This window comes from Aspergillus pseudotamarii, assembly GCF_009193445.1.
Source record: "Aspergillus pseudotamarii strain CBS 117625 unplaced genomic scaffold BDV38scaffold_6, whole genome shotgun sequence".
In the NCBI taxonomy this organism is placed as follows: Eukaryota; Fungi; Ascomycota; class Eurotiomycetes; order Eurotiales; family Aspergillaceae; genus Aspergillus; species Aspergillus pseudotamarii.
Genome location: NW_022475020.1, coordinates 459,604 through 484,881, shown reverse-complemented (window position 1 = coordinate 484,881; position 25,278 = coordinate 459,604). Strand labels below are relative to the sequence as shown.

Below are 25,278 nucleotides of genomic sequence, written 5' to 3'. Positions count from 1 at the left end.
TGCTGTATGACAGTGTATCAGCTGGTATTGTATACGTAATACCCTTTTATTCGCATTGGAAGGCTGTTGCTACACCAAAGTTGAATGGATTCCAAGACCTGTGGGGAGAAAAAGAAAAGAAAAACGATGAAAGAAAAGGTATTAATTCCAGATACCCCTTCATGTCACAAAGCAATGATCAGGTCAGATTTTTGGAAACTGAAATGTTTGTATTTTCATTTAGATTTTCTCAGTTTCTTAACGGGCTATTCTGTGTATCAGGTTCAAAATGGGAGCCTCTTCCCTCAATCCAGTCCCACGACCAGGGGTCTGGAGTCTTGTACGGCAACGATTCAAGGAAAGCTTGCATGACGAGAGTGACCTAGAGATATGCATGGAGACCTTCTCCCTCGACATCCTTTTGTCACAACTCAAGAGCGTGGCGAAGGCCCACCGAAACGAAAACTGTCTGCTGGCAAGTCTATCCCGATTTCGTCCAAGCCTAGTATACTTGAATGACTTCATGACTGTGCTGGTTCTATCGTTTGCCCTTGACGGCAAAACCGGCGCTCTACTATGGGGTGGAATCTGCCTTCTGCTCTCAGTAAGTTTTATTGCCCCGACACTGTCGCACGCTTCTAAGGAAGTATCATTGCAGCTATTGGCACCTTTGGAAGAGATCTTTAGCGAGGTCCAGGTTATGCTCGAAGACTTGATTGTGGCACTGCCAAGGATCTATCCCTCTGAGAATAACATCATTGTGGATGAAAGGTTGGAGACTGCCATGGTTGACCTGTATACTGAGCTGGTGTTGTTTTGTGCACGTGCTATCAGCTTCATTCGCGTGCGGCGTCAGCATTGTAAGTACCTCCTTGCATCGACCTTGTCACTTGCGCTGGAGCTAAAGGGTGTTCCTCTACAGTGCTTCCAATTCGCCGGTCATGGCCACAGTTTAGTCGTGATTTTCAACAAAGCCTCAAGCGAATCCAGATGTTTTCACAACCAGTGGAGCGGGAGACTCAACGCGCAGCTACTACAGCGGCCCTAAAATGGAACAATGAAATGATCACCTTATTTCAGTCGTTGAATACTGGCCATAAACACCCTGGCCTAGAGCTACCTTGCTTTTACGTTCCTCTGACATTAAATGACCGCTTCTATGTCCGTGAAGGCCTGTTAGATCAGGTCGCTGATGCCCTAAGCCCTAAGGTTGGCCGCTCTGGCCCATGTACCTTGGCGTTGTATGGGATTGGCGGAGCAGGCAAAACTCAGGTAGCATTGCAATATGCCCATCGTACACGGGAGCAATATGATGTGGTTCTTTGGATATCCGCGGACAGTACCGTTAAAATGGCACAGGACTACATGGCTGTCGCGCGACGCCTCGGTGTGATTCCCGCAACACTGGAGACTCAGGATGCTTTCGGGGCCATGGTCAAAGTGAAATCTTGGCTCGCAGATACAACATGCTCCTGGCTTCTGATATTCGATAACGCAGACAACTTGGAGGTTCTGGACTATGGCTGGCCACACGGTGTAGTAGGGTCTATCCTAATAACAACCCGCGATTTCAATGCTAGTCTGCACCCCGCCTCACAGGGTATCTATGTGAATGTCTTTGATGCCAGGATGGGTACCGAAGCTCTGCAGCGCCTTCTGGGACCTAGCTATGAATATCCCAATAATGCCCCATTAATTGCTGAGCTTAATAAGTTATTAGGGGGTTTACCCCTTGCGTTGAACCAAATGAGCAGCTACATCCGGCAGCAGAAGATGGGCCTAAAGGACTTCCTCATCCTTTACCAAAATAACCAGGATAAGCTGCACAAGAGACGCCCAGCCGCGTTTGATTATCAGCACACAATTGGAACGGTGTGGGAGCTTGCTTTGGAAAAGCTCACTGGCAATGCAGCCGTGCTACAACGCCTGCTGGCCTTTCTTGACCCCGAGGCTATCGACGAGGCTACCTTATGCAACGCCGCCTCTGCACTTTCCAACCAGACCCTGTTTAATGACTCTATCCTAATGTTTCTGGCGGATCCCATTGACTTTGAGGATGCCAAAGCAGAGCTCCTCCGGGCCGCATTGATAGACCGTGACCCACGTAGCAAAAGCATTTCTGTCCACCGTTTGATTCAACAAGCGACGCTTTCAGGGCTTTCCCCTACAGAAAAAGCACGCTACTTTGATCTATGCTCCCAGATTCTATGCCAGGCCTTCCCAAGTTCATGGACCGACCAGGAGCATGTTTGGGTGTACCATGCCTGGGAAGCTTGTGAGAAATGCTTGCGACACGTTATGTCCTTGGCGGAGAGATTTGCGCAGGTTGAAGGGGGGGTAAATTGTTCGGATACGTTTATTGAGCTTCTGCTTCGATGTTCATGGTGAGAGATCTCTTTCAACTTTTTCCACCAATTCCGTCTCTCTTATTCCCTCTTGTTTTATTTCCGCTGTCTCTTCTTACCATTCCTGGATTTACTCCGTGTTGAGTATTTTTTGAATAGAGCGTGTATCTGACTCGGCTTTAGGTATCTATATGAGGCTGAATACTACGAGGAAAGCCAAAACCTCCTCCAGGTCTGCTTGCAAGCCTTAGAACGGAAGGGAGACACGAACTCTAGCAGATATGCACAGGCTCGCAACGTGATGGGGCTAGTACAAGTCGACCTTCGGGAAAATACTAAAGCTTTGCGAAACCTGAAGCAAGCATTGGAGATAAGGGAGAGTATACTGCCACCGACCGACTGGGGAATAGGAGTCAGCATCAGCAACGTAGGCTTCGCGTATACCGAGAAAGGAGACCTGACGCAAGCGATGAGTTACCTCCAGCGATCACTAGAGTTCCGAAAGGCAACCAACTGCCGAATGGTGGACAATTCCTACGCTAATATTGCTAGTTGCCTTTTGCGAATGGGAAAGCCAGATGAGGCCGAAGCCATGTACACGTCCGTTCCAGATGTCTGCGATTTGACGGATGAGCAACTTCTACGAGAGAATCTACCTCGATATGCCAGTGGCATGCAGCTGCTGAGTATGGTGCGACAGGCTCAAGGCCGACTAGACGAAGCATTAGACTTCGCCTCCAAAGTCCTTCAATTCAGGCGACAGAAGTTCGGCTCTCGCTTCAAGACTTGTGATTCTCTGTGCCATGTTGCGAAGCTCATGTTACTGACGCAGAAATCCATGGCTGCTCTGTAAGTTTGACTTGGCTCGCTCTAAGAGGCAACATGTTAATGAAACTGAACGGCCTATAGACAGCTTCTCGATGAATGTATTTCGGTTGCTAGCAGCTTACCAAAAGCGGAGGGTTATTTAGCTTTAGCGTATTTCCGAAAGTACAAGATCTATAAAGCTGAGGGCCATGCACATGCAGCAGATTGCTTCAGAGATGCTATTCGTGCAAAGGAAGTCACCGCGGGTCGACTGGGGAGTGATTATGACCCCAACCTTGCGGACGATGACGAAGCAGCATACACACAGCTAGTGGCGTGGTTACTTTGGTGATAGACTTTGCGTATGCTAATTTGATCATGTCAATTACTTTTTAAATACGATGGCTATGATGCTATAGTCACTAATCGACAGCCCTGCTGCTAATGACAGTAGTTTGCGTTGTCTTCAAGATACCTCCAACCACTCGTTTTTCTAGAGACGTTTCGCCAATTACAGCCTCCTCGATCCCACTGTTATCGTCAAGCCTCCCCCTCTCAGCATGAGCCGTAAATGACACCGTTGCTCCGTACGGCGTGAGCTTCACTTCATCAGACTGGCTGCGCGTAGACAAATCATGGCTGTGCAACTCCTCAATTCCATATTGGTCCCGCCTATGGATTGAGAACACCCGACGGCTATGCCTGCTACTCGTCCAGCGACCTGTTGAACGTCTGCCATATAGTCCACGTGAGCGCGAGCGTGAATCTGTGTATTCGGATAGCTTGAGAACTCTCCTGACAAGCGGCTTAAGCGACGGAACACAGGCGGTAAGAATTCCAACATTGAATTGAGCACTAAGAATCAATGGTAAGTCATATGTATGTAGGTTAGGGAGCGAAGGGGAGAAAGACACGTACAGGCCCCAGAAGAGGATAGAGTCGTTACTAGAAGAAACGGGCCGTTAGCATGCCATATGAATACATGAGGTTAGATTGTGAGGTGACTCTGCAACGTACAAGAAAATATCCGTCTCATTGGAGTATGCGAGCTGAGCAACTGCTTTGATAACGCCTAGACCAACTGTGCTGTTTGTTCTGTTAGTGGGATTAATTCTTTTCCGATTCGAAATGGGAAGGGGGCACTGACAAGTAACCGAGACTGAAGACACCGATCAGATACATGCGAACTTGACGCTTCATGCGTAAATTCCAGACGATTGGGATGGGGATCGTGGCGAAAAGAACATCGGTGAAGATGTTGAAGGCTATGACTGAGTCGGCGAAGAGTTTCTTTAATACTTTATGATCGCTATGGGCACATACATGTATTGATAAGAGCGAAGACGACAAATAGATGTACGGAGTAGCACTTCGCATCTTTGATTTGCTTATCCCAATGTGCTTGCATCGGTTTGCAATGGAGGAAGAATGTCATCGCGCCCATGAAGCTGTACGCTGCGACAAAAGCTGTAGAAGTCTTTAATAGCCTGCTACTACTTATCATTGGCAATGGACAAAGTCTGGCTTACCAATACTTGCCCATAAAGACATGGTGTACCATCGGGTCGGGCTGAACCTCAGCAAATTCAAGGCAATGGATATCTTGAGCAACGCGATCCCAGTAGCCGAGCAGATAATGACCTGCCAGAACGCCGCTTCGTCCAACTTCATTCTCTCCATGTCGTCAAGGAATTGGATGTGGTGCCCGAGGCCGTGACATGTTTTGTAGACGTAGAGGATCCAGCCGCCGAGGGAACAGAGCTGCGCGAAGTTTGTAAGTAATTCTGAACTGCATATATGTGGATCAAGTTCGTGCAAATTGGCATTGAACTGGTTATAGTTGCTGGTTCAAAAGCAAGACAATGTAAAAGGAAGCGCATACCGTCGCAAGAGCCATAATCCAGTCGTCGCACCCGGAACTCCTAACAATCTTCATGCGAACATATAAACGGAGACAGACAACAACGACGGCCAGGGCCGTCAGTGCCGTCTGTACCCCTATAATGATACTGCGATGGCTCTCATCAGCCACCACATCTCTGGTGTTGCCCGTAGACGTCGGCATTTAAGGAGGGATCGAGGTTGGTGAAGAGACCGACATTGAGGGCGTGGTAGTTGAGGAGGTACACCCCATTATCGGAGATGCGTAACTAGGGCCAACATTGTTTCTTTAGGGTCTCGCAGGGATTAAGATTAGAGGGAGGGTAGAGGAAGATCTTGCAGAGGCATGTGCGAATTGCGGAAAGCAGTCCTGACAACTGATGCGACTTAAGTAAGAAATTAATCAAAGTCTATCTGGCGCTCTACGATTTGCTTAGTAGATGCTTGGATTCACATCCTTGTCATCTAATTAGATTTCTACATGTGTTCGTGGCTGGCTGGTATTTAGTCGCTTCGAGGACGTCGAGGAGACGCTGTCTTGAAGATAGTCATACAATATCTCGACTCTAGTATACAATGCGCCAGTGTACAGGGAAGCAGCATACCACAATTGTTTAGACCGAGGTATTTAACTTGGCTTTTGTTTTGGGGGAGAGGAGACTGACACTTTTCAGCAAAGTAATATATGGCAATAAAAGGATGCCTAGATATAACCCTAACCTGCCACCTCCGACACCAATGAGAATGGGCTGTTCAGGCCAGGTTACCTAATTCTGGCCCCATTAACTAACTAGTTAGCAATATCGTTCAAAGATCTTTCGCCGTAAGTTGCCGTCCATCTCGGTCCGAGCTCCCCCGGGGTCAATGCACCCAGAGTGGATCCCCTGCTAACGACCGGTTATATTCCGGAGTAACTACCCTGAGTACGAAGTATTCCACACCATGATCCTACTGTCCCAACCCTTAGGGTTTCGGATTCCGCGGAACAGAACACGGTCCATTATGCGGCTAGGCATGTGGAGGTATACAACGATAGGGTAGAACAATGGGACTAATGTCGGTCCCTGTAAGGACTGTTGGCCCATAATAGCCTAAAATGTCTCTAATTTACCAACAAGACGTACTAGACAGGGATTGGACAAGGGTCCCTGCGCTACTTATATGAAAGCTGCTCCCGCTGTTTCACCATCTTATGAACTAAAATGTCGCTTAACGAATATATATGGTACAGCGGCAGGCAATAGTGTAGAGCTGGGGACACTATGCACTTAGTACTATGTTCCGCTCTTTAGCGGTCCCGTTGTCCTCAATATGTCGGTAGTCGACCATGGACAGGACTGCCGCTCACAATGAAATGAAATATAGCCAAGGTTGTCCCCTGTGGCAATTTAATCTTTCCTGTCGCTACTTTTTGGTCAATTAATTCCTCACATTGAGTACGGCAATAGGCGGTGCCTCCCCTTGCAAAGCTCAATTTTCCAGCTTCCTGGGAAAAGAGGCATATTCGACAATATGCTGTCCCTGACTACATCCATTTTTGGTCTCTTAGCTGCCGTCCCGCTGGTAGCAGCGGGCTCATCACCAAATGTTCTCTATAAAGACGTTGTGGTTGTGGGTGGCGGTGCCTCCGGTGCCTACGCTGCCGTTCGTATCCGGGACGATTTTGGCAAGAGCATCGCCCTCATTGAGAAACAGGATATTTTGGTGAGCAAATAAAACACTTTGGAACAATCGCGGAAATTATGCGACAATAGGAATTGCAAGCTGACGCATGTTCAATGGGTAGGGTGGCATGGTCGACTCGTACACCGACCCCAAGACCGGCAAGCCCTATAACTTCGGTGTAATGACCTTCCTCGATGCTGGAAACGCGACGGGCTTCTTCGATCGCTTTGGCATTGAGGTTGGATCTCCATCAATGGTCAGTGTCAACACGGAGTATATTGACTTCAAGACCGGAAACCCCGTCAACTTCACGCTGCCGCCTATGGCGGACCAGATGGCGGCCATGGCCAAATTCCTCGAGATTGTGGAGCCATGGGAACATCTGATGCAACCTGGCTACGGCAACTTCCCGGAGCCAGGTGCAATCCCGGAGGACCTTCTGATCCCCTACGGCGACTTTATCACCAAGCATGGTCTGGAAGCCGCTGTCCCTCTGATGTATGAGTCTACCGGTCTGGGGCTGGGCGACATGACCAAGGAAACTACCATGTTCGTGCTGCAGGGTTTCGGTGCCTCCATGGCGCGTGCGATGGTGGGCAAGCAAAACCAACTCGCGCCCGCATCGGGTCGCAATCAGGACCTGTACGATGCCATCGCAGAAGATCTCGCCGGCGACGTCCTGTACTCCAGCACCGTGATTGAGAGCCACCGCAGCAACTCCAGCGTCATCCTTACCGTCAAGAACCACAAGACGGGTGAAACCACCCGGATCCACGCTCGCCGTCTCTTGCTCGCCATCGAGCCCACTGCAGCCAACATGGCCCCGTTCGACCTGGACCGCAATGAAAAGAACGTCCTCTCCCGATTCACCTACACCAACGAGTACACCGGAATCGTGAACAACGCCGCCTTCGCCGTCAACCAATCCTATTTCAACCTGCCCCCGACAGCTGCGCCGAGCAACTACCTCGCCCTGCCCGACACGTCCTTCACCGCTCGCATTGACTACATCGGCGGCGACGACCTCTTCCGAGTAACCATTGTCGGCAACAGCACTCTCGACACTAAGGGTGCCAAGAGACTGGTCCAGAACGACTTCAACACACTGCTGCGTTCAGGCCGCTTGGCGAAAACGAGCAACGGGGAGCCGCTCAGCTGGGTGGACTTTGCGACCCACGGTCCCATGCATGCGCGGGTTTCAGTCGCCGATGTCAAGGCGGGCTTCTTCCAGAAACTGAACGCGTTGCAGGGTGGTCGGTCGACCTGGTGGACTGGTGGTGCTTTCTCGGTTAACTTCCAGACGACGTTGTGGGAGTTTGATGAGCTCCTTTTCCCGGAGCTTCTTAAGGGGCTGAACTAAAGGATACGTGGAATTGTGATGCAGGTTGTCACGAGTGCATGCAAGACATCTAGTTTCTGTGTCAGATAGCTTCATGTTGTATAGTATTAGGCTAGCTAATTGCATAATTGTGGTGGATAGGGGGAATGATATGTATATAGTATGTTCAATGCAAAGTTCAGTTAGACTACTTTGGTTTAGAAATGTGGCAGCTTGGTTATGGTTGTATCTTCAGCGTGTAAGACTCGATTGCGTATCAAGTTCCTCAATTCGGTGAAGACACAGTATTAATACACTCTGCCATGTCAATACAAAGCCTATGCAATTATGTAAATCCAATCCGATGAGCTAGAAACGCCGTGGTAGTGGAATATTATATACCACATTCTTATTCAACCAAGCAAACCACATATAGCGTGCAACCCATGTCTCTAGAAAGCCTCCGACCTGATACCATCCCATCCCAGAAGACAAAGGCATATGTGCGAAATACCGAGTAATCCAGGCATTTAATAGGCGATGGAAGGTGTCTTTCACCTCGCCGGAAACACTGCATGTCCCGGGATGATAGTCTATCACTCAGATCATCCTCCACCTCGTCCTACTGCTCATCCGTCATAGCATAACTTTGGCAGCATTGGCTGTAATGCCCAGAAATTCCACCACAGAGAAGCTAGGAGTATACCTCTTCATGTACACCTGCCTGCTTATCCCGTCAATGAAAAAGAGTTACTATCTGCTCTAGCTGACCATCATTGTGCTTGCGAAGGATTGGGTTCCAGAACCCTTCGATATTGTCGTTTTACAAATTCTGGACGGGCTCACGGTCCTCCATAATCGCTGAATACTAAAAGTGTGACTTGTGCATCTCGTTAAACTATTAAGCAGGCGTCTCTCCTCAATCCATGTCAGTGGGCCGATATCAACAGGGATATATGAGATGCGTCGGCTGCGGCCAGTGGAGAAGCAATAAATGAGGTGAGCATACCGAGCTCGAAGCTCCATGAGCAACAAATTCCCCACCATTATGGGAAATGCTTGGCTTATCTCTGAGCCCTGATCTCCTTGCGTGCACGATCCTTTAGGTACCCCTCATCTTTTTTTAGATGAGGCTTAGCCGCGATCAGGTGATGATGCGATCTCCACCAGAGCTCCGATGCTGGAATACTATATTAAACTATCCACTTGGCAAGACTTTCTCGCTACTGACGATTCCAAAGCTTTTCAGGGCTCAAGTTCTAGATCTTGAGCAATCACGATGGAAAGCACCAGTGGTCCGGCAACCATAGTGAATGATTCTAGCAGAGAGGAAGGACATACACCGAGTGAAACAGCACCTCTCCTGCAAAAGCGTGCAAGGGACGTCACTGGCAAGATAGTCAGTACTAATGTCAGCCTTCTGGTTGCTGGGTTAAACGGTATCTAGCCATCCTCACTTACTTCCATCGTCAATGCGAGGACTAATCACAAGCAGACGCCGCTTTGGGAGTCCTCATCCCATACATCCAACCAACCTACGGCGTCACCCTCTTCCAGCTCTCCCAGATCTACCTCGTAAACTGTGCCGGCTGTCTTGCAGCATCTTTCTCCAATATCCATGTGTGCTCGCTCATCGGCACGGGCGGCACGTTAGTGCTAGGAGCAGTGATCCAAACATGCGGATTCGCACTGATGTACTGGCACCCTCCCTTTGCACTCTTTGTCGCTGCCTTCTTCTTCACTGGCATGGGAGGTGCCTATCAGGATGCCCAAGCGAATACATTTACAACAACAGTGGATAATGCGCATCGCTGGCTGGGAATCTTGCATGCAGTATATGGCGTTGGCACAATTATCTCACCTATCGTTGCGAATGTGATTGCCTCGCGGACGCCAGTCTGGCATGACTTTTACTTCGTGATGATGGGCTTGGGACTGTTGAATTTCTGTCTTTTGAGGTGGACATTCCGAGAAGGTCTATTCAAGCCTAACAACAGAAATGCGAGCGGAACAGCTGGCAGCGAATTGAAAGCTACGCTATCTAATAAAGCGGTCTGGATTCTCAGTGGATTCTTCTTTTTGTATGTCGGCGCAGAGGTCACTGTCGGTGGTGAGTTATTTTCTCATGGATTGAATTAGCGATACAAAACGGGAAAGGAGCATACTAACAATGTTAGGCTGGATGGTCCAATTCATCGTCTCCGTAAGAAATGGGGACCCAAAACAAGTAGGCTACATAGCCTCCGGATTCTGGGCGGGGTTCACACTAGGCCGTGTTGCTCTCGCAGATATCACGCACTATTTTGGAGAACGTCGGATGGTGTTTGTCTACCTCACTTTAGCTGTCATCATGCAGCTCCTTTTTTGGCTGGTTCCAAATATCATTGTAATTGCTATCGCGGTTTTCCTATTAGGTAGGTTATCTGGACCTGGTTACTCAATGGGTCGACTGACAGATCAATGTACAGGATTCGTCATCGGGCCGTTTTATCCCATTGGACTTTATGTTCTTACCCAGGTGGTGCCAGATAACCTTCGAATTGGGGCTTTAGGTGAGCTGCTGTTTGTATCACGGGCTTTGACTATACGTACTTATCTTTGTTGACAGGGCTCGCGGCGAGTCTGGGACAGGCGGGCGCCGCTGCCTTCCCTTTTATGACGGGCGCTATCGCTTCTCGGGCTGGTGTCCAAGTGATGCAGCCGATCATGCTGGGTTTGCTTATTGGGATTGGTTTGTTCTGGGCTTCGCTTCCTAGACAAGGGGCAATTAGCATTTAGAGATTGCGGGCGAGCCATGGTATCCTAGAGGCCAGGGACTACGGCAATGTACAGTTGGATTAGAGGAGGAGTCAATAAATGAGGTAGAGATAAACTAGTGACTAACGGTCGTATAATGCCTGCGGCAAACAGACAGCAGGAGAGATGTCATAGCCAACACACGTTCCAGCATAATAGACCACGACAGGTTCATGGTTTTATACACCTACATCTACGTACAAGTCTTTGAACTAGACCACAACCAGAGAGAAACCCACATCTGAAGCAACCAGACACGAAGGCAATAGTATGCAGGAAGTAATAGATAAGCGTGACCATTGAAACCCTAACATGCCAACCTTCCCTCCGCCGAGGAAAGTCTATATACAAAAAACCACGAATCTCACCAACTAGTCAACCCCTTCATGCGATCAAACCCACCCCTCAACTGCGAATCCGGATGCACCACCTTCCCCTGAAGAATGGTATACTTCACCAGCCCCTCACAATGCTCCGGCTTCACCCTCCCCAACCAAATCATCTGCTGCTCCTTCTTCCGATAAATCAAAACATTGGCCGCAAACTTGTGCCCCCCAACATGAGAAACAAAGTAAATCCCCACACCCCCGGGTCGCTCATCATCCAGATCCCGGTACAGTCCGTGCCCGCGCAGATGGCGCTCCAGCTCCTTTTTAATCAATGGCGCTGTGATCCCACAGCGGGCATCGCGTCGTTGATGGGAGCAGAGAAGAACAACGTAGTCATGAGGACAGGGTCGTGACGACAACGGGGATTCTTGTTTCGGGTTATCAATAAACGTATCCACGACATGTCGGACATCTCCGTAGCCAACACCATCCACGAAAGTAAAAGATGGTAAAAGTAACACGGTCGTCTTCCCCGAATCAATCTCTCCGTTTTCACTCTCTGGCGGAGTGAGATTCGATGCGGAAACCATTATTCTCTGTAACACCATCAACAACCAACCCAAGTCAACTAAAACAGTACCAGAACATAGGGGAAAAGAAAATGAAAATGAAAATCCGTACTCCCTGCTTCGACTTCCCCCCATCAGACTTAAACGCCTCCATCAAACTCCCTTTCTCCTGCTCTACCTTCCCGATCCAATCCGTCTTCCCTGTTGCCACGAGTACATGCGCATGGAATTGTTTGATGTACCCGTACATCGGGAGTGTGGTGTCGATTTTCACCTTGGACGGCCATTTCACCGTGCAATCGGCGCAGTCGTGGCGACATTCCTCACCGTCGATTTTAGGGTCGACGGTTGGGAAGATGTATTGTGGAGAAGCGAGTTTTGTGAGAGTGAGGAGGGAACGGAACATTGTTGTAGTGAGAATGGGATACGTATTCTTATAGTGGTAGTTGTAATATGGGAGAAAAGAGAAACATTTGAGGAGAAAAGTAATATTCTTGCAAAGTAAATAGGGCTGGTATCGGGCTGATATATAGTCAGACTACACCTGATATTACTCAGATCTTAGGGCTGGATATTATAGGGGGCGTGTATTCAGATTTCTTTCTTCTTTGTCCTATTGGAAGTATGAAGCAGTCTCGACCAATCGCCGGTGTTATAAACGCTTCCTATACTCGGCTCCCCCAAGGAAAATTGTTGCCAAGGACCAGTTAACTCCGAAGTCGAGACTTCCCCGAGCCCCGGACAGTCGGCTCCGATACCAGATTCGGGTAGCGTTGCAGATCTTGGGTGCCTTAAGTTTAGACATGGTTATTTTATTAGAATGAAATGCTTTGGTGATGGTTTTCTTGGAAAAGCGGCATTTTGTGTAATAAAAAAAATAAAAACTGTGTTAAGTAATGATGATAATACGCCTTGAGGAAAACCTGCCGGCTCTGTGGCGGATTATGTTAACTATCACCTGGGATCTATAAGAAGCACATCTCTCCTATCTACTAACAATCCCTTCATTTAATATCGTCGCGCCATATTCTGCTCCCAACCACCTTGGGCGATGAGGATATATATGTGCCATGGTCCACGGTCAGGCACACTGAGCATAATGCGACAGTGCCGGGAAGTTCATAAAAGCCCAATCAGGAGCAAATGTTAATGACAGTATTCTAGGTGTAGGTTATAGAACCCTTCCTTGTGATAACTCACTAGATATCTACCACACACACAGGCATTTCTCGTGCGTGGCCAATGTCTCTAGGACAAAATATTGCGAAAAGGTACAAAGTAAGATAAGGTAGCTAGCAAGGCCTTGCATGATTATGAGGATCCTAATCTAGTTCTGTATGCCAGTGCTACAGATCTTGATATTCTCGCCGGATGGATAAGCTACGAGTCTCCCATCTGGTGAGAATGCCAAGCTGTTGCAATTTTTACCCCAATAGCCCTTGAATGTTTGCGTCGCGCCCGTGGAAACATCCCAAAGCCTAACGGTTTTATCATCAGATCCTGATGCCGTTATTGTTCCATTTGGGGAGAATGCTACAGCATTCACAGGCTTCGAATGGCCAGTCAGAATCTTAATCATTGTACCCGTGCCAGTTTGCCAAAGCCTGACTGTCCTATCACTAGATCCTGATGCCACCAGTGCCCCATCTGGTGAGAATGCCATGGTATTTATTCTCTGGGAATGGCTACTCAACGTTGAATGCATCGTGCATGTGGTAGTGTTCCATAAAGTAATTTTCTTTCCAACTACACATGCAAGTATTGACCCATCTGGTGAAAATGTCATATAATTCACCTTTTCAACCGAGGTTCCCCTTAACGTTTGGAATGTACCTGTATCATTGTTCCAAAGCCCAAGACTGTCATCATGAGTTCCAAATGCCACCATTCTGCTATCCGGCGAAAATTCAACTGCGGTCAGGCGACGGTATGGGTCATTCGATATCCTGTGCATGTTGCCTGTAGTACTATGCCAGAGTTTGTAATCCCCATCGAAAGATTCGGATGCCACTAGAGTTCCATCCGGGGAAAATTTGATAGTGCGCACACGGCCAGATTGGTCATTCAGTACAACTTTTATTGTGCCTTTAGTAGTATCCCAGAGCCTGACGGTTTTATCCCGTGACCCAGATGCCAGTAGTCGTCCATCTGGTGAGAATACTATAGTATTCACACGGTCAGAATGACCACTAAGTACGAAATTTGTTATACCTTTGGTAGCATTCCAGAGTCTAACTTGATTGTCCAACGATCCAGAGCCTATAGTTTTCCCATTTGGGGAGAAGGCCACACACTCTACCAAGCCGGAATGTCCTTTCAGTGTAGTATGGTTAACCTGTTTGTTATTGTTGCTTCGAACTGGCTCTGGTTGCATTATTGTGTCTTTGGACAATTGGATCGGGGGGTTTCCACATTCTTCAGTAATATGTAGCGCGGCAGTTCCACTTGATAATCGCAGGATATCCAAAGATGCAAATCCTTTAATGGCGGATAAAATGTGTGTTCTCTTCTCAGGAGCTGAGTTCTCTTCCAGGCTCTCTTGGTTTTTGGTATGATCTGATCTGGGAACATCTCCATGCTCTGCTACTATTTGCTGAGACCAGTTATTTACCTCCTTGGTCATTTCCGGGCCTTGATTCAATACATCAAGTGTGTTAGCTGCGGTGGTATTTAATCTGTGACCAGGATTCATTGCTTTCTCCTCTTGCGTTGTGGAGGGATGGTTGCTCAGATTGGTGGAAACCACCAGGATAAGCTCTTTGGCGTACGCGGCCGCCGCTATCGCGGCATATCGTTGCCATTCCTTATTCTTGTGTGAGTCGGCATAGTCACTGATACCACGAATGACTAGACATGGAATAATATTCATGACTCCTGCCGCTTCCATCTCCACACAGCATACCCCAAACTCTTTAGCTAGCTGATCTCGTCGTCTGCTATCTTTCATGACTTGATTTGCCGATGCAATCAGTCCATAATGGACGACAGGGTCATTGTTGCTTCGTAAAGAACGTCGAATTATTTGAGCTGGGTCACACTCTTTACATGTATCGCCATCTCTGTGCGTGTAGCCTGCTTGAAATAAGCGATCCTCCTGCTGCGGTCGTGCAAATTTGGCCCTTTTGGCCTGGGCATGCGAAATAAATTCAGGAACCTGACTGCATTTCAAGTCGTCATAGGATCGGAGTTTTGAGATGGCAGTCAACAAGATCTCTGGTGGTCGGTTCAGCATACCAGTTCGGTCGAAACGTCCACCGCTTAATGATTTACCAAAATCATATTGTATCACGCCTCCACAATCTTGTTTGGGCAGGCTCACCACAATATCACCTAATCGAATATCTAGACCACTGCTTGGCACCCCTCCACCGATACCGACCATTAAACCAAATCGGAGGGAGGGGAAAGTGGTACGCAGTTGTACTGCTACCGTCGCAGCAGGGACGGTGCCATATCCGCCACTTGGTAAATACGCAATAACAACGTTGTGCTTCCCAATATTTCCCAAGGTATATGTATTTCGGTCTTCCTGCGGGATGTCCAGACCTGGGTGTATTTTTTCCAACATTAGCCACGCAGCTGCGCTCTCCAGAGGCAAGGCGCATATCCACCCGACCGTGTAATCGTGCCGAGAGAGCTTTGCCATTACTCTCCTCAAGATGCGCGCAATTTAACAACAAGTATAGGTCTTCTTGTAGGATCCTATAGCTGAAAGCATAAGAACAAGGTTCCGGGGTTCTGCCTTTAGGAAATAAATGTCAAGTGAGGGGAATAAATAAAAACGATGGTAAGGCTCCGCGTTCGTCACGGTCACATGGACATCTTAGTGTTTAGATAGAGTGAGCTAAAGCTGCAAGGCTGGAGCAATCTATTCTCATTGAAACCAGCATTCCATTTGCCGAATGTGGGATTTTTCTGGTAGGTATTGTTCTATCCCTTACACCTCCTTCCGGACAGCATGGACCCCACAACTGCTTTTATGTCACTGTATTCGCCGAATCCATGGACCCAAGGCGCAAAATTGCGCATTTCGCTCGACTGTTTTAAAGTCTGGTGCATGCCGGTAGCCACCGGGCTTGGTGATTTGTTGTACATTGATGTCTTGACAGAAACGTATACAATATGGTTGGAGAGTACTGGGATAAAAAGACTAAAGAGAGTGTTGTGTGAGTTGATCTTCGGGTTTAAATAAATGATCAAGTTTTTATAATCAACAAACTCTAAATACATACAACTACGGCGGACTAAATCGATATTCCAGACAATAGAGATTTCTGACCGAAATCTTGTCATTTTACATTAAACCATGTACTTATTTAAGTATTGCTCTTACTCTATAAAATATACTATATATTATATATTAATACTAAGTTTATTTATAAAATACACAGTTTATATTTAATTAGAATTTTTTAGTATTAGTAGTTGTAGTGATAGTAATACTAGATAGTAGATACTAGACAGCAGGCAGTAGGTAGTAGACAGTAGACAGTAGTAGGAGATAATAGTAGGTAATAATAATAGGCGGTAGTAGTAGACGGTAGTAGTAGATAGTAGTGGTAAAGCTAAGCTTAGAGATCCTGCTACCTTGAGATTAATAGTATATAGTAATCCCTAAATTTAGGGGCTAGTATACAGTACCTTAGGATATAAATTTTTAAAAATAAAAGAATAGGATAAAATTAAAATTATAGAAATTATAAATGTATTTAGAGCTAAATTAATTATTTAAGCTAATAAATAGTAGATACTACGGAGTACAGTAGAGTTTTTTAAATAAATTAAATTAATTGACTCTGGCTAAGATATAGTGTGTTGGTATTGGGAAGTTTGGTAATATTTTATTCATGTTGTCTGGAACGTCGATTTAGTCCGTCGTACAGGCTCCCACCAATTATTCAATAGCTTACACGTGAAGGGTGTGCTGACCTCCCGTATATACGGAGGGTCGTACCTCAGCCCACATCCACTTGCAATCAGACATATACACTTACAAAAATTAATTACACCAAAAACCCCGACTCTTTCCACGCCCGAATATACTTCATGACCAACTCTCGGTCAACCGGACCCGAATTTCTCAACGTCGCCGAATGCTCCTTGCTATGTGTTGTATCGAGTATCATTCCACCACAGGACATGCGCAAAAAGTCCGCCTCGAAAAAGTCGATAAGCCGCACTGCGGGATTCTCCGATGCCGGAATGCTAGGAGGACAGTTACGGACACGCTGGAGCCAGTCATCATATGGAACGATGTTGGCTGGCGATATGTCCAGAGCATCGGAGAGTATCGAGATCATCTCGGGCCAGGGCTGTCTGACGGGATTCTCGATGTGGTAGATTGGGTAGGCAGGATTGTTGTCTCCTCGAAGGAGATCTCCGAGTGTGCCGGCTACGTCGTTGACTGGACACCATGATAAGACCTGTTAATCATTGTCAGCAAAGTGTATTGGTTTTAAAGTCCATGGAAAGAAAGACATACACCGTCGAGATCGGGAAGCACGCCAAGGGACTGCGACGACTTGATCAAGTGCACCAAGTGTTCCACCGGATTCCAGTACCCGTTAATCTTAGAGCCAGAGATTTGACCGACCCGCACGGACATGGTGCGGAAATGCTCCGGATGTTTGTGCAGTGTCTCATCCAGCATTTTCTCGCAGATGAGCTTGGCGTCTGCGTAACCCATCGGCAGGGCGGAGGCTACGTTGACCCGCTGCTCTGGGACCCGAGCCTTGTTGGTTAGAAAAGGATGACAGCCCACAACCGACACGGAGGAGACGAATTGGAACCCGATTTTTCGCATACCCGGTCGCCGGTGGCAGGCTGCGTCGCGGCAAAGATCGATCAGATTGCGGATGGCCTTGAATTGGGGCTCGAAGCCAGATGCTGGGCGGGTCATGCTCATGGCCCATGCGTTGTGGACGACGTCGGTGACACAATGGACTAATTGTTGATACTCGTTAAGGGCAAGGCCGAGCATGGGTGCGGAGGAGTTTGTTTCGATTGCTTTAATTTTCGATACGAGGTTGCGATCGAGCTCTAGGCCTCTTGATTGCAGCGCCTCAAGCTGGCGAGTTGTCGCGTCTGAGCCACTCACCCGGTTCAGACAGATGACTGTGCGTACGTCCGGTTGCGCGGCGAAGTGGGCAACCAGGTGGGATCCGAGGCTGCCGGTGGCGCCAGTCACCAACACACAACGAAAGGAATCATGAGTCGTTTGGGAGTTCGAGAGTGAGGTAGGGGCGGCAAAGTCGTGGGTGTGTTTCTGGACTAAAGAGTCCACTACCACTTGACGCGCAGCAAAGTCAGCTGTGGAGATCGAAGGAGCTGGGGAACATATAGATACCAAGTGTTGGCTTTCTGAAGATGCGAGCGCGATAATGATGCGCTGGATCGAATTCTCAGGGAGCTGGCCATCGGACCAGTCGACATGGCCGTATCCGTTGGCATGTAATGTCTGCTGCCAGAAGTCGGGTTGAGCGAGGGCGTGGGTGCGACCGTCATTGAACAGCCACCAGCCTTCCACCAGTCCGAATACCGAGTCGACCCATGGCACGGCCTCCGTCATTTCCAACATGACGAGGAAGCCATCGGGACGAAGAATTCTGTGGATGTTCTTGGTGGTCACCGCCAGACTGTGGGTTGCGTGGACACAGTTGGTCGCTAGCACCACGTGCTGGGTTTCCAGAAGCTTGGCGGGCGGTGCTTTTTCGATATCAATAACCTCGAAGCGCATCCAGGGGTAGTCCTTGAAACGCTTCCGGAGGCCTGCTACCAGAGAGGGAGAGATGTCGGTGGCGGTATAGCGGACAGGGACACCGGAGCTGGCGAGGAGTGGCAACAAGGCTGCCGTGGTGCCTCCTGTCCCGGCACCCATTTCCAAAATGTTAATGGGCTCCTGTTGCTGTGGTGGAAGATGGGCTAAGAAGCGCTGCCAGAAATGCTGGAGCTGACGGAGCCAGGCCACATTAATTGGTGATTTTCCGTACATGCCGGCGGCCAGCTCGCGTCCTTCGGCGCTGCCAAAGAGCAGCTGAATGGCTTCTGTTTTGCCACTTAGACAGTCTGCTAATCGTGAACCGGTCAGGCTAGTAAGCTTGTGGTCGTAGCCATGCTCGGGATATTCGCGCAGGAGCTCCTGGAGCAGCTGTGAAGCGGACTTGGTCGGCAAAGGTACGGCTGTTCGAATCATTGTCGAGCCATCCAAGTCGACAAGACGAGCCTTCTCCAATAGACCAGTCAAAACAGCCATGACCTTGTCATGCTTAGGAAGATGGGGGATGCGCTCGACAGTCTGGCCCGCCTGTGCAGAACGAAGGGAGCTGCCCAGCTGGTCAAAGGCGTCGAGTGTGTGTGCTACGACCAGCTCAGTCAACTTTGGTTGAACGTAGTTAGAGTACCCAGAGAGGTCGTTTTGCTCGATAAACCGATCGGTCAGAAGCTTAGTTTCCGTAAAAGCTTCGATTATGGATTCAGCAGGGAGTCGTCCAGTAGTTGATGCACTTCCGATACTGGCACTTTTCACATCATCAGCAGGCTCACTTGGCGGAGTTTGGATACCGCTAGCTGCTGAAGCCTCGTCGAAGCCATCACTCAGATCTTCATCTGTCGTAGAGGAGTCCGATGCACCCATGTTGGCCTGGATGCAGTTCACCAAGCTCCGGACATCGGTCATTTGCATGAGCTCCTCGAGTTCGAACTTGATGCTGAACGCCTTCTCTACCTCTCGGGCAACCTCCATGGCTAGCAGTGAGTCGATGCCCAGCTCAACGAGGTCTGAACCAGGTTGGATGTCTTCCGGTTCGAGACCAAGCAGGTTACAGAACAGCTCCCGGACACCGTTCAAGACATCACGTCCCGGGGCCTTCTTGCGCTGTGTCTGTTGCTTCTGTAGCGCGGGTGAGCTGGTAGAGGTCTTGGCCTTGGGTTTGCTTGCAGGTGCCTTTGCAGCTGGGGCACTGGGAGAGGCAATAGCGGGCAGCGCTGGAAGGGACTCTAGAACTGCTGCAGCAGTTGCCAGCTGCTTTGTCGACTGTGCACCAGCGAAGCGGCCCAAGAGGCGAGACATGCCGGCGATAGACACCTCAACGAAGTGAAGACCAATGATAACCCACACCAACTTGCCGGTAGCAGAGTCAAAAGCGAACAGGTCACTCACATACTCCTTGGCAGAGGGGCGATTATGGATCGCGTGCACCTCCCATTGCTCTGGTCGCGAGTCCAGTGGAACGTTGGGGGAGCGGATCCACCTCTCGACACGATTGGATAGGTACATGTTGCCGTCGTCACATTCGGCCATACAGTTCAAGAAGATGCCGGCCACTTGACAGAAATTGTCCGCGAGCCCCACGCTGAGGATAGTTTGTTCCGCATCTTGCTTGACAATCCGTCCCGCCGACTCGTTACCACTAGCGGCGAGCTTTTGCAAGCCCTTGTAGCTATCATCATTGTACTGCACTACGGGTGCAAAAGCCCTGTAGATGTTACGGCTGCCTTGGATCACCTGTTCCGCCTCTTGTCCGTCCAGCAGCGCAAGAACACGTCGTCGATCTACCAGACGTTCACACGTCGTAAAGATCTTCGAGGAATCATCGAGGGAACGGAACAACAGCCGGCCTGAAACGTGTTGGGTCGCATTGCCTCCAGCGTTGTCCTTGTCTGTGCTGGTGATGCAGAAGTCCCAGCTAGTCGAAGCACTGTCGGTTCTGTTCGCATCAAGCCAGACCAGCTTGGACTCATCAAGGCACAACGGTGCATCATTTTCCATATTCTCAAGTTCGGGAATCATACCCGAGCCATCTAATAGGCTCGCGAGCGCCTCCCTTGCCATAACGTGCTGAAACATGCTGGGGCAAATGGGTGCTGTTTGTGCGACGAGGTGAGCACCGACATACTTCTTGAACTCGTCTGAGGTGGAATGAATTTGGAAGCGGGCATGAGTGCTGCCAGTATCCTGGAACCCCATGAACGTCCAAAGTCCCTTGGGTGACGTGGGTAAAGGAGCCACCGGGGCTGCCTCCTTGACCTCCGGCTTCCGGCGCTCAAGCCAATGTCTCGATTTGGCAAACTGATACGGCGGGAGGAGGAGGGGAGGATTATTCGACGTGTATCCAACATGCTCCCAAAAAGATACATTGAGACCCTCTTTCCAGAGATTGACCGTAGCATCTGCCAGATTCTGGACGGCTCCAGAGCTGGTGATATTGATTGATTGGAAGGCCTTACCACCAGATCCTGTCACCTTGCTGGCCAGTGCTGTGACACCCGAGCCGGATCCCGCTTCCAGCCAGATGCTAGATGGGTATTTCTCGGCCAACCGCTGAACTGCCTTATCGAAATAGACAGGGTCCCTCATGTGAGAGGCAAAGACATTGAAAGCCGGCGGACCACCGATCGTCTCCTTAGTGGCTCTCTCGTGGGGAATGGCTGGGCTGTGGTATATTAGATCTTCCCCGAGCTTCTCAAGTTCGGGGACCAGAGGGTCCACGAGTGCCGAGTGGAAGGCGTGGGTAGTATCCAGCTGTTTCGATTTGATGGACGAGAAAGATGGATCACTCGACAAAGTCTGCTTAATATCCGCGATCACCTTTGATGTACCTGCTAGGGTAAATTGGCGGGGACCGTTGAAGCAAGCGATATTGGCAGGTGGCTCTGTCGTGTGCGCGGCATTGGTCTGGCGCAGCAGTCTTTGCACGCTGTCCAACTCACCATCGACGGCCATCATTATGCCACGGTCTGGGCCCCACTTCTCCTCCAGAAGACGAGCACGCCCAGCAATCATCCTTAACGTGTCCCTGATGGAGAGCGTTCCAGAGACGCACATAGCGGTGAGTTCCCCGAAGCTGTGGCCCACCAGCGCAGCGACCGGAACACCACTGTCGATCCAGCTCCTGGCGCACGAGTACTGCAGAGCGAACTGCATGGTCTGTAACTCGACAATGCTATGTCTGGGAGTCCGCTCAAAAATGGCTGGAATGATTCCATCAAGACCCAGGGACAGACATGTCTCATGGCACTGGTTTAAGTGAGTGCGGAGCAATTTAAATTGGTCGTAAGCCTCACGGTCCAGGCCGACAAAGTTGGACCTCTGCCCTCCAAAGCACAGAATGACTGGACGAGATGGTTGTTGTCGCTGGGTGGAGGTCAGCTCGCCCCGTCCGTCTGCGAAGCTGGCGAGTTTCGCTTCAAGCTTGTCAACGGACGCGCAGCTAAAGATGAGTGACTGTCCGAGCGAGCGGTTCGACTGGTGCGCCAATTGGTAAGAGAGATTGTCAATCGTAAAGCGGTTGTCAGTCGGCTTTCTCGATTGAAGCAATCGAACCATTTTCGCGGCATACGATCTCAAGGATTGGTCGTCTATGCCAGAGAACCAGAATGGACGCCTGCCAGCAGCTGCATCGGCTACCCTAGGGGTTTCACCTTGAAGTTGCGCATGATCTGCCTGTGTGATGACAAGCGACGCGTTTGAGCCAGAGGCACCGTAGTTGTTGAGGAGCGCCGCCCGGAAATCCGTCGCCCACGACCTCAGTCGAGTGGAGATTTCGATATTATCCAACGGTGATGCGTTCAGTTTCGAGCTGATGGTACGGAAGCTGGATTGCGGAGGGATTGCACCGTTTTGAATCATTAACAGCACTTTGATTAAAGCCGCTACACCGGAGGCACATTCCAAATGACCGATGAGGCCTTTGACCGAACCTAGGGAAAGGGGCTCCGCGCGACCTGGTCCGCCCAACACCCGGCGAACACTGTCGTACTCTGCGCGGTCACCGACTTGTGTACCAGTACCGTGTGCCTCAACCACGGAGATTTGCTTAGGATCTAGTCTAGCCTTGCGTAGAACGCCGTTGAACACACTGGTGAGGGATTGAACACTTGGGGCAGTGATAGCCGAGCAGTTTGCGTTTTGGTTCACAGAGGATCCCCTAATAATACCTAGAACCTGATCGCCATCTTCCATCGCGGCGGATAGTTTCTTCAAGAAGACAGCGCCAGCGCCTTCGCCCCTGCAGTAGCCATCGGCGGCCTCATCAAATGGCTTACATTGTCCGGTAGGACTGAGAAACGAGGCGCCGTCAAGGTTCTGGTACCACTCTGGGCTCGTCATAACGTTAACACCACCAGCAAGAGCAGCATTGCATTCGCCGTTCAGGATAGCGTTACAAGCGTGATGGACAGCCAAGGCAGAGGACGAGCAAGCCGTGTCGATGGTAACACCAGGACCGCTCCAGCCAAAGAAGTGACTGATCTTTCCAGCCGCGAAGGACTTCAGGTTGCCCGTCGCAGTATATGCAGTGGGTGCATGGCAGGCAACGTTGTTCTCGTAATCAGCCACTCCGATACCCACGTAACAACCGACATGCTGGTCAATCGCTGCTTTATTGAAATACCCAGATTGCTGCACAGCCTGGTAGGAGACCTGCAACATCATTCGGTGCTGGGGGTCGCTGGACACCATTTCCCGTGGACTCTTCTGGAAGAACTTGTGATCAAAAGCATCATGGTCACGGACGAAGTTGCCAAACCACTTTCTCTCCTTATCGTTCTCACGCCAGGCAGCGTAATCGAAATTGATGCGGTCCGAAGGCACCTCAGTGCATTGTGACTTTGCCGCGCATATCGTGTCCCAGAACTCGTCGAGGTCACTTCCACCCGGGAAGTGGCAGGCCATGCCGACTACGGCAATGGCGTCATCCTCAATGGGCCCTAACAGAGCACCTAGCGCTGGGGGGAATTGGCCCGACTTAGGATCGAGATCGGCAGCATACACAAGTTTCGAGCCGAGCTTGCGTAGGAACCACTGCGGTACGAAGCGCTGGCTCCCGAAGCAGATGGTAAGAGATGGCCGAGTAGAAGTCGACTCATGCAGTGCCGTGAAGAGTTTGTGCCAATCAGCCTTGTCGGTCAACATTGCTCGAGCGGCGGCATGGTTGAGCTTGTCCTCAATTGGGAATTTGCTGCCATCAGCAGAGCGCGTGCTGAATGGGAGTTGAGAAGCGTTTGGGAACTGGAAGGATGAGTCTGAATCGAAGAATTGCAAAAGGGAAGCCGCCTGAACTTTGCGCTTGCCGCAATGGAATGGCCCACGCAATGCAGTCTTCGTGAAGATGAAACCAGCATCTTTTAGCTTATCCAAAAGCTCGGGTGCGTCGGTCTTGAGCACAGTGAGAGTGGCGAGGCGAGCCTCGGAAATGACCGACACATATGCCTAGCGCAAGATTATTAGCCTAATCCCATCTCAGTCTATTTTATACCGAGTAAAATACCTCTGGGAAACCGTCTACGATGCTGTCCAATTTACTCTCCGCAGCCTGGGTTGTCCACCCAACAGCCAACGACTGCCATTTGTCTCCATCTTCACGGTCTGAATCTCCTGCATCGACCAGCGCTCCGATAGCGGTGGCAACCCGAATAGCTACCGCACCATGCTTCTGTAGTTCTGCCAGAGTCGCAGAGCTAGCCACTGCAGCTGAGCTGATAAGCCCAGTGCAGAGACCTGCTGTCTCCGTGTCGATTTTCAAAGCCCTTGGAAGGCTGTCGCTCGACGAGATCCCCGGGTTGAGCTGTGTTACGAGTTTCGTGTACTGTGCCAATTGCGTCGTCACAACCAACGGGGTAACGAGTATGTTGGGGAGTGGAAACAAATTTGAGGGCAGTATGCCTCGTCTGACCCATTCGTTAAGCAACTGCAGATACCTTTGACCCTGGAATGCCCCTAGCTCTGGGTGAGCGTCTGAAATCTTTTGCCATTCCTGGGGTAACTGTGTCAACGTTTCTATGATCCACTGGAGCTCAGGTGTTTCGAGTAGAGTTGTCCGGAGTGTGTGTAGGAGGCTGTTGTCCAGGTTAGGGTCTTGAGGTCCAAAGACCAGAGTAAGGCTCTCCGATTTAGTGTTAGGGGATGGGTTGACCATGTTGAATGCTGGGTCAAAGGGTGGTATGAAAGAGTTGAGATTTTGTGTCTGGATTTTGCTTTAAAGCCGGTAGTCTGTGGGGTTAATGGATGTAAATATACAAATCTGATTTATAGCTGGGTTCATCCTAGAAAAGAGAGCATTAGGAATACGGATTCTGAAGACGATGATTGGATTGACTTCCCTATACTCCGGGTCTTTGCTGATGGTCACATTGGGGCCGCGAATCCTGCAGCCCTACTTTTTCACTCCGGAGAAAAGTACTTCTTGAAAAGATTGTCCGACAGGGGCTGACGGGATCAGCCTCTTCTTGGCTTTCCCTGGTTTGCTTACCTGCCACGTTACTCTTTCTCCGTGTTATCATTTTGAGGATGCCTGGCGTCGCTTGATCGGTTGTCCATACACAGGATGTTGTCTGCAAAGTTACCTGCGCAAACACCTTGAGGGACACTCTGCGTTGTAGCCATCATAGTAAGCCACCCAGATAGGATACTGACGATTGCGATCATTTTTTTTTTAAGAAAAAAAATACTGTTATCATGGATAAATCCTATCTCCTTGTAATCTGGCTTGTGCTCAGCCTACGACACTTCACTACATCGACATAAAACCTCAGTAACTGTAGACCTCTGCATTCGATATCACATAACTTAATAAAACTCAGCCTACAAAACA

At 49.5% G+C, this 25,278-nt stretch overlaps 7 protein-coding genes across 7 annotated transcripts; 3 read left to right on the top strand and 4 right to left on the bottom strand.

Annotated features, from left to right (window-relative positions):
* Positions 1-268: 268 nt before the first annotated feature.
* On the top strand, positions 269-3,483 carry BDV38DRAFT_278715 (uncharacterized protein; the record flags this gene model as incomplete). Its single annotated transcript, XM_032058820.1, has 4 exons — positions 269-839; positions 902-2,363; positions 2,508-3,173; positions 3,234-3,483. The coding sequence occupies 4 exons, from the start codon at positions 269-271 to the stop codon at positions 3,481-3,483; spliced, it is 2,949 nt and encodes a 982-aa protein (XP_031917994.1).
* Positions 3,484-3,553: 70 nt separating this feature from the next.
* BDV38DRAFT_278714 (uncharacterized protein) lies at positions 3,554-5,196 on the bottom strand (the record flags this gene model as incomplete). The annotated part of the gene is made up of 7 exons (XM_032058819.1): positions 3,554-3,986; positions 4,050-4,076; positions 4,149-4,217; positions 4,279-4,396; positions 4,455-4,598; positions 4,661-4,892; positions 5,014-5,196. The coding sequence occupies 7 exons, from the start codon at positions 5,194-5,196 to the stop codon at positions 3,554-3,556; spliced, it is 1,206 nt and encodes a 401-aa protein (XP_031917993.1).
* A 1,040-nt stretch (positions 5,197-6,236) lies between these two features.
* BDV38DRAFT_174943 (uncharacterized protein) lies at positions 6,237-8,198 on the top strand. The gene is made up of 2 exons (XM_032051991.1): positions 6,237-6,716; positions 6,799-8,198. The coding sequence occupies exons 1-2, from the start codon at positions 6,525-6,527 to the stop codon at positions 8,035-8,037; spliced, it is 1,431 nt and encodes a 476-aa protein (XP_031917992.1). The 5' UTR covers positions 6,237-6,524; the 3' UTR covers positions 8,038-8,198.
* Positions 8,199-9,235: 1,037 nt separating this feature from the next.
* Positions 9,236-10,903, top strand: BDV38DRAFT_236635 (MFS transporter). Its single transcript, XM_032053482.1, has 5 exons — positions 9,236-9,434; positions 9,491-10,105; positions 10,173-10,409; positions 10,464-10,547; positions 10,604-10,903. Exons 1-5 carry the CDS (start codon positions 9,275-9,277, stop codon positions 10,771-10,773), a joined length of 1,266 nt encoding a protein of 421 aa, XP_031917991.1. The 5' UTR covers positions 9,236-9,274; the 3' UTR covers positions 10,774-10,903.
* A 252-nt stretch (positions 10,904-11,155) lies between these two features.
* Positions 11,156-12,103, bottom strand: BDV38DRAFT_295738 (sucrase/ferredoxin-like domain-containing protein; the record flags this gene model as incomplete). Its single annotated transcript, XM_032062770.1, has 2 exons — positions 11,802-12,103; positions 11,156-11,716 (listed from the first exon to the last, which is right to left on the bottom strand). Exons 1-2 carry the CDS (start codon positions 12,093-12,095, stop codon positions 11,156-11,158), a joined length of 855 nt encoding a protein of 284 aa, XP_031917990.1. The 5' UTR covers positions 12,096-12,103.
* Positions 12,104-12,948: 845 nt separating this feature from the next.
* BDV38DRAFT_295736 (WD40-repeat-containing domain protein) lies at positions 12,949-15,423 on the bottom strand. Its single transcript, XM_032062769.1, has one exon. It carries the CDS (start codon positions 15,333-15,335, stop codon positions 13,017-13,019), a length of 2,319 nt encoding a protein of 772 aa, XP_031917989.1. The 5' UTR covers positions 15,336-15,423; the 3' UTR covers positions 12,949-13,016.
* A 1,269-nt stretch (positions 15,424-16,692) lies between these two features.
* On the bottom strand, positions 16,693-24,603 carry BDV38DRAFT_278709 (putative polyketide synthase; the record flags this gene model as incomplete). Its single annotated transcript, XM_032058817.1, has 3 exons — positions 16,693-17,112; positions 17,172-23,897; positions 23,956-24,603. The coding sequence occupies 3 exons, from the start codon at positions 24,601-24,603 to the stop codon at positions 16,693-16,695; spliced, it is 7,794 nt and encodes a 2,597-aa protein (XP_031917988.1).
* Between the last annotated feature and the right edge of the window lie 675 nt (positions 24,604-25,278).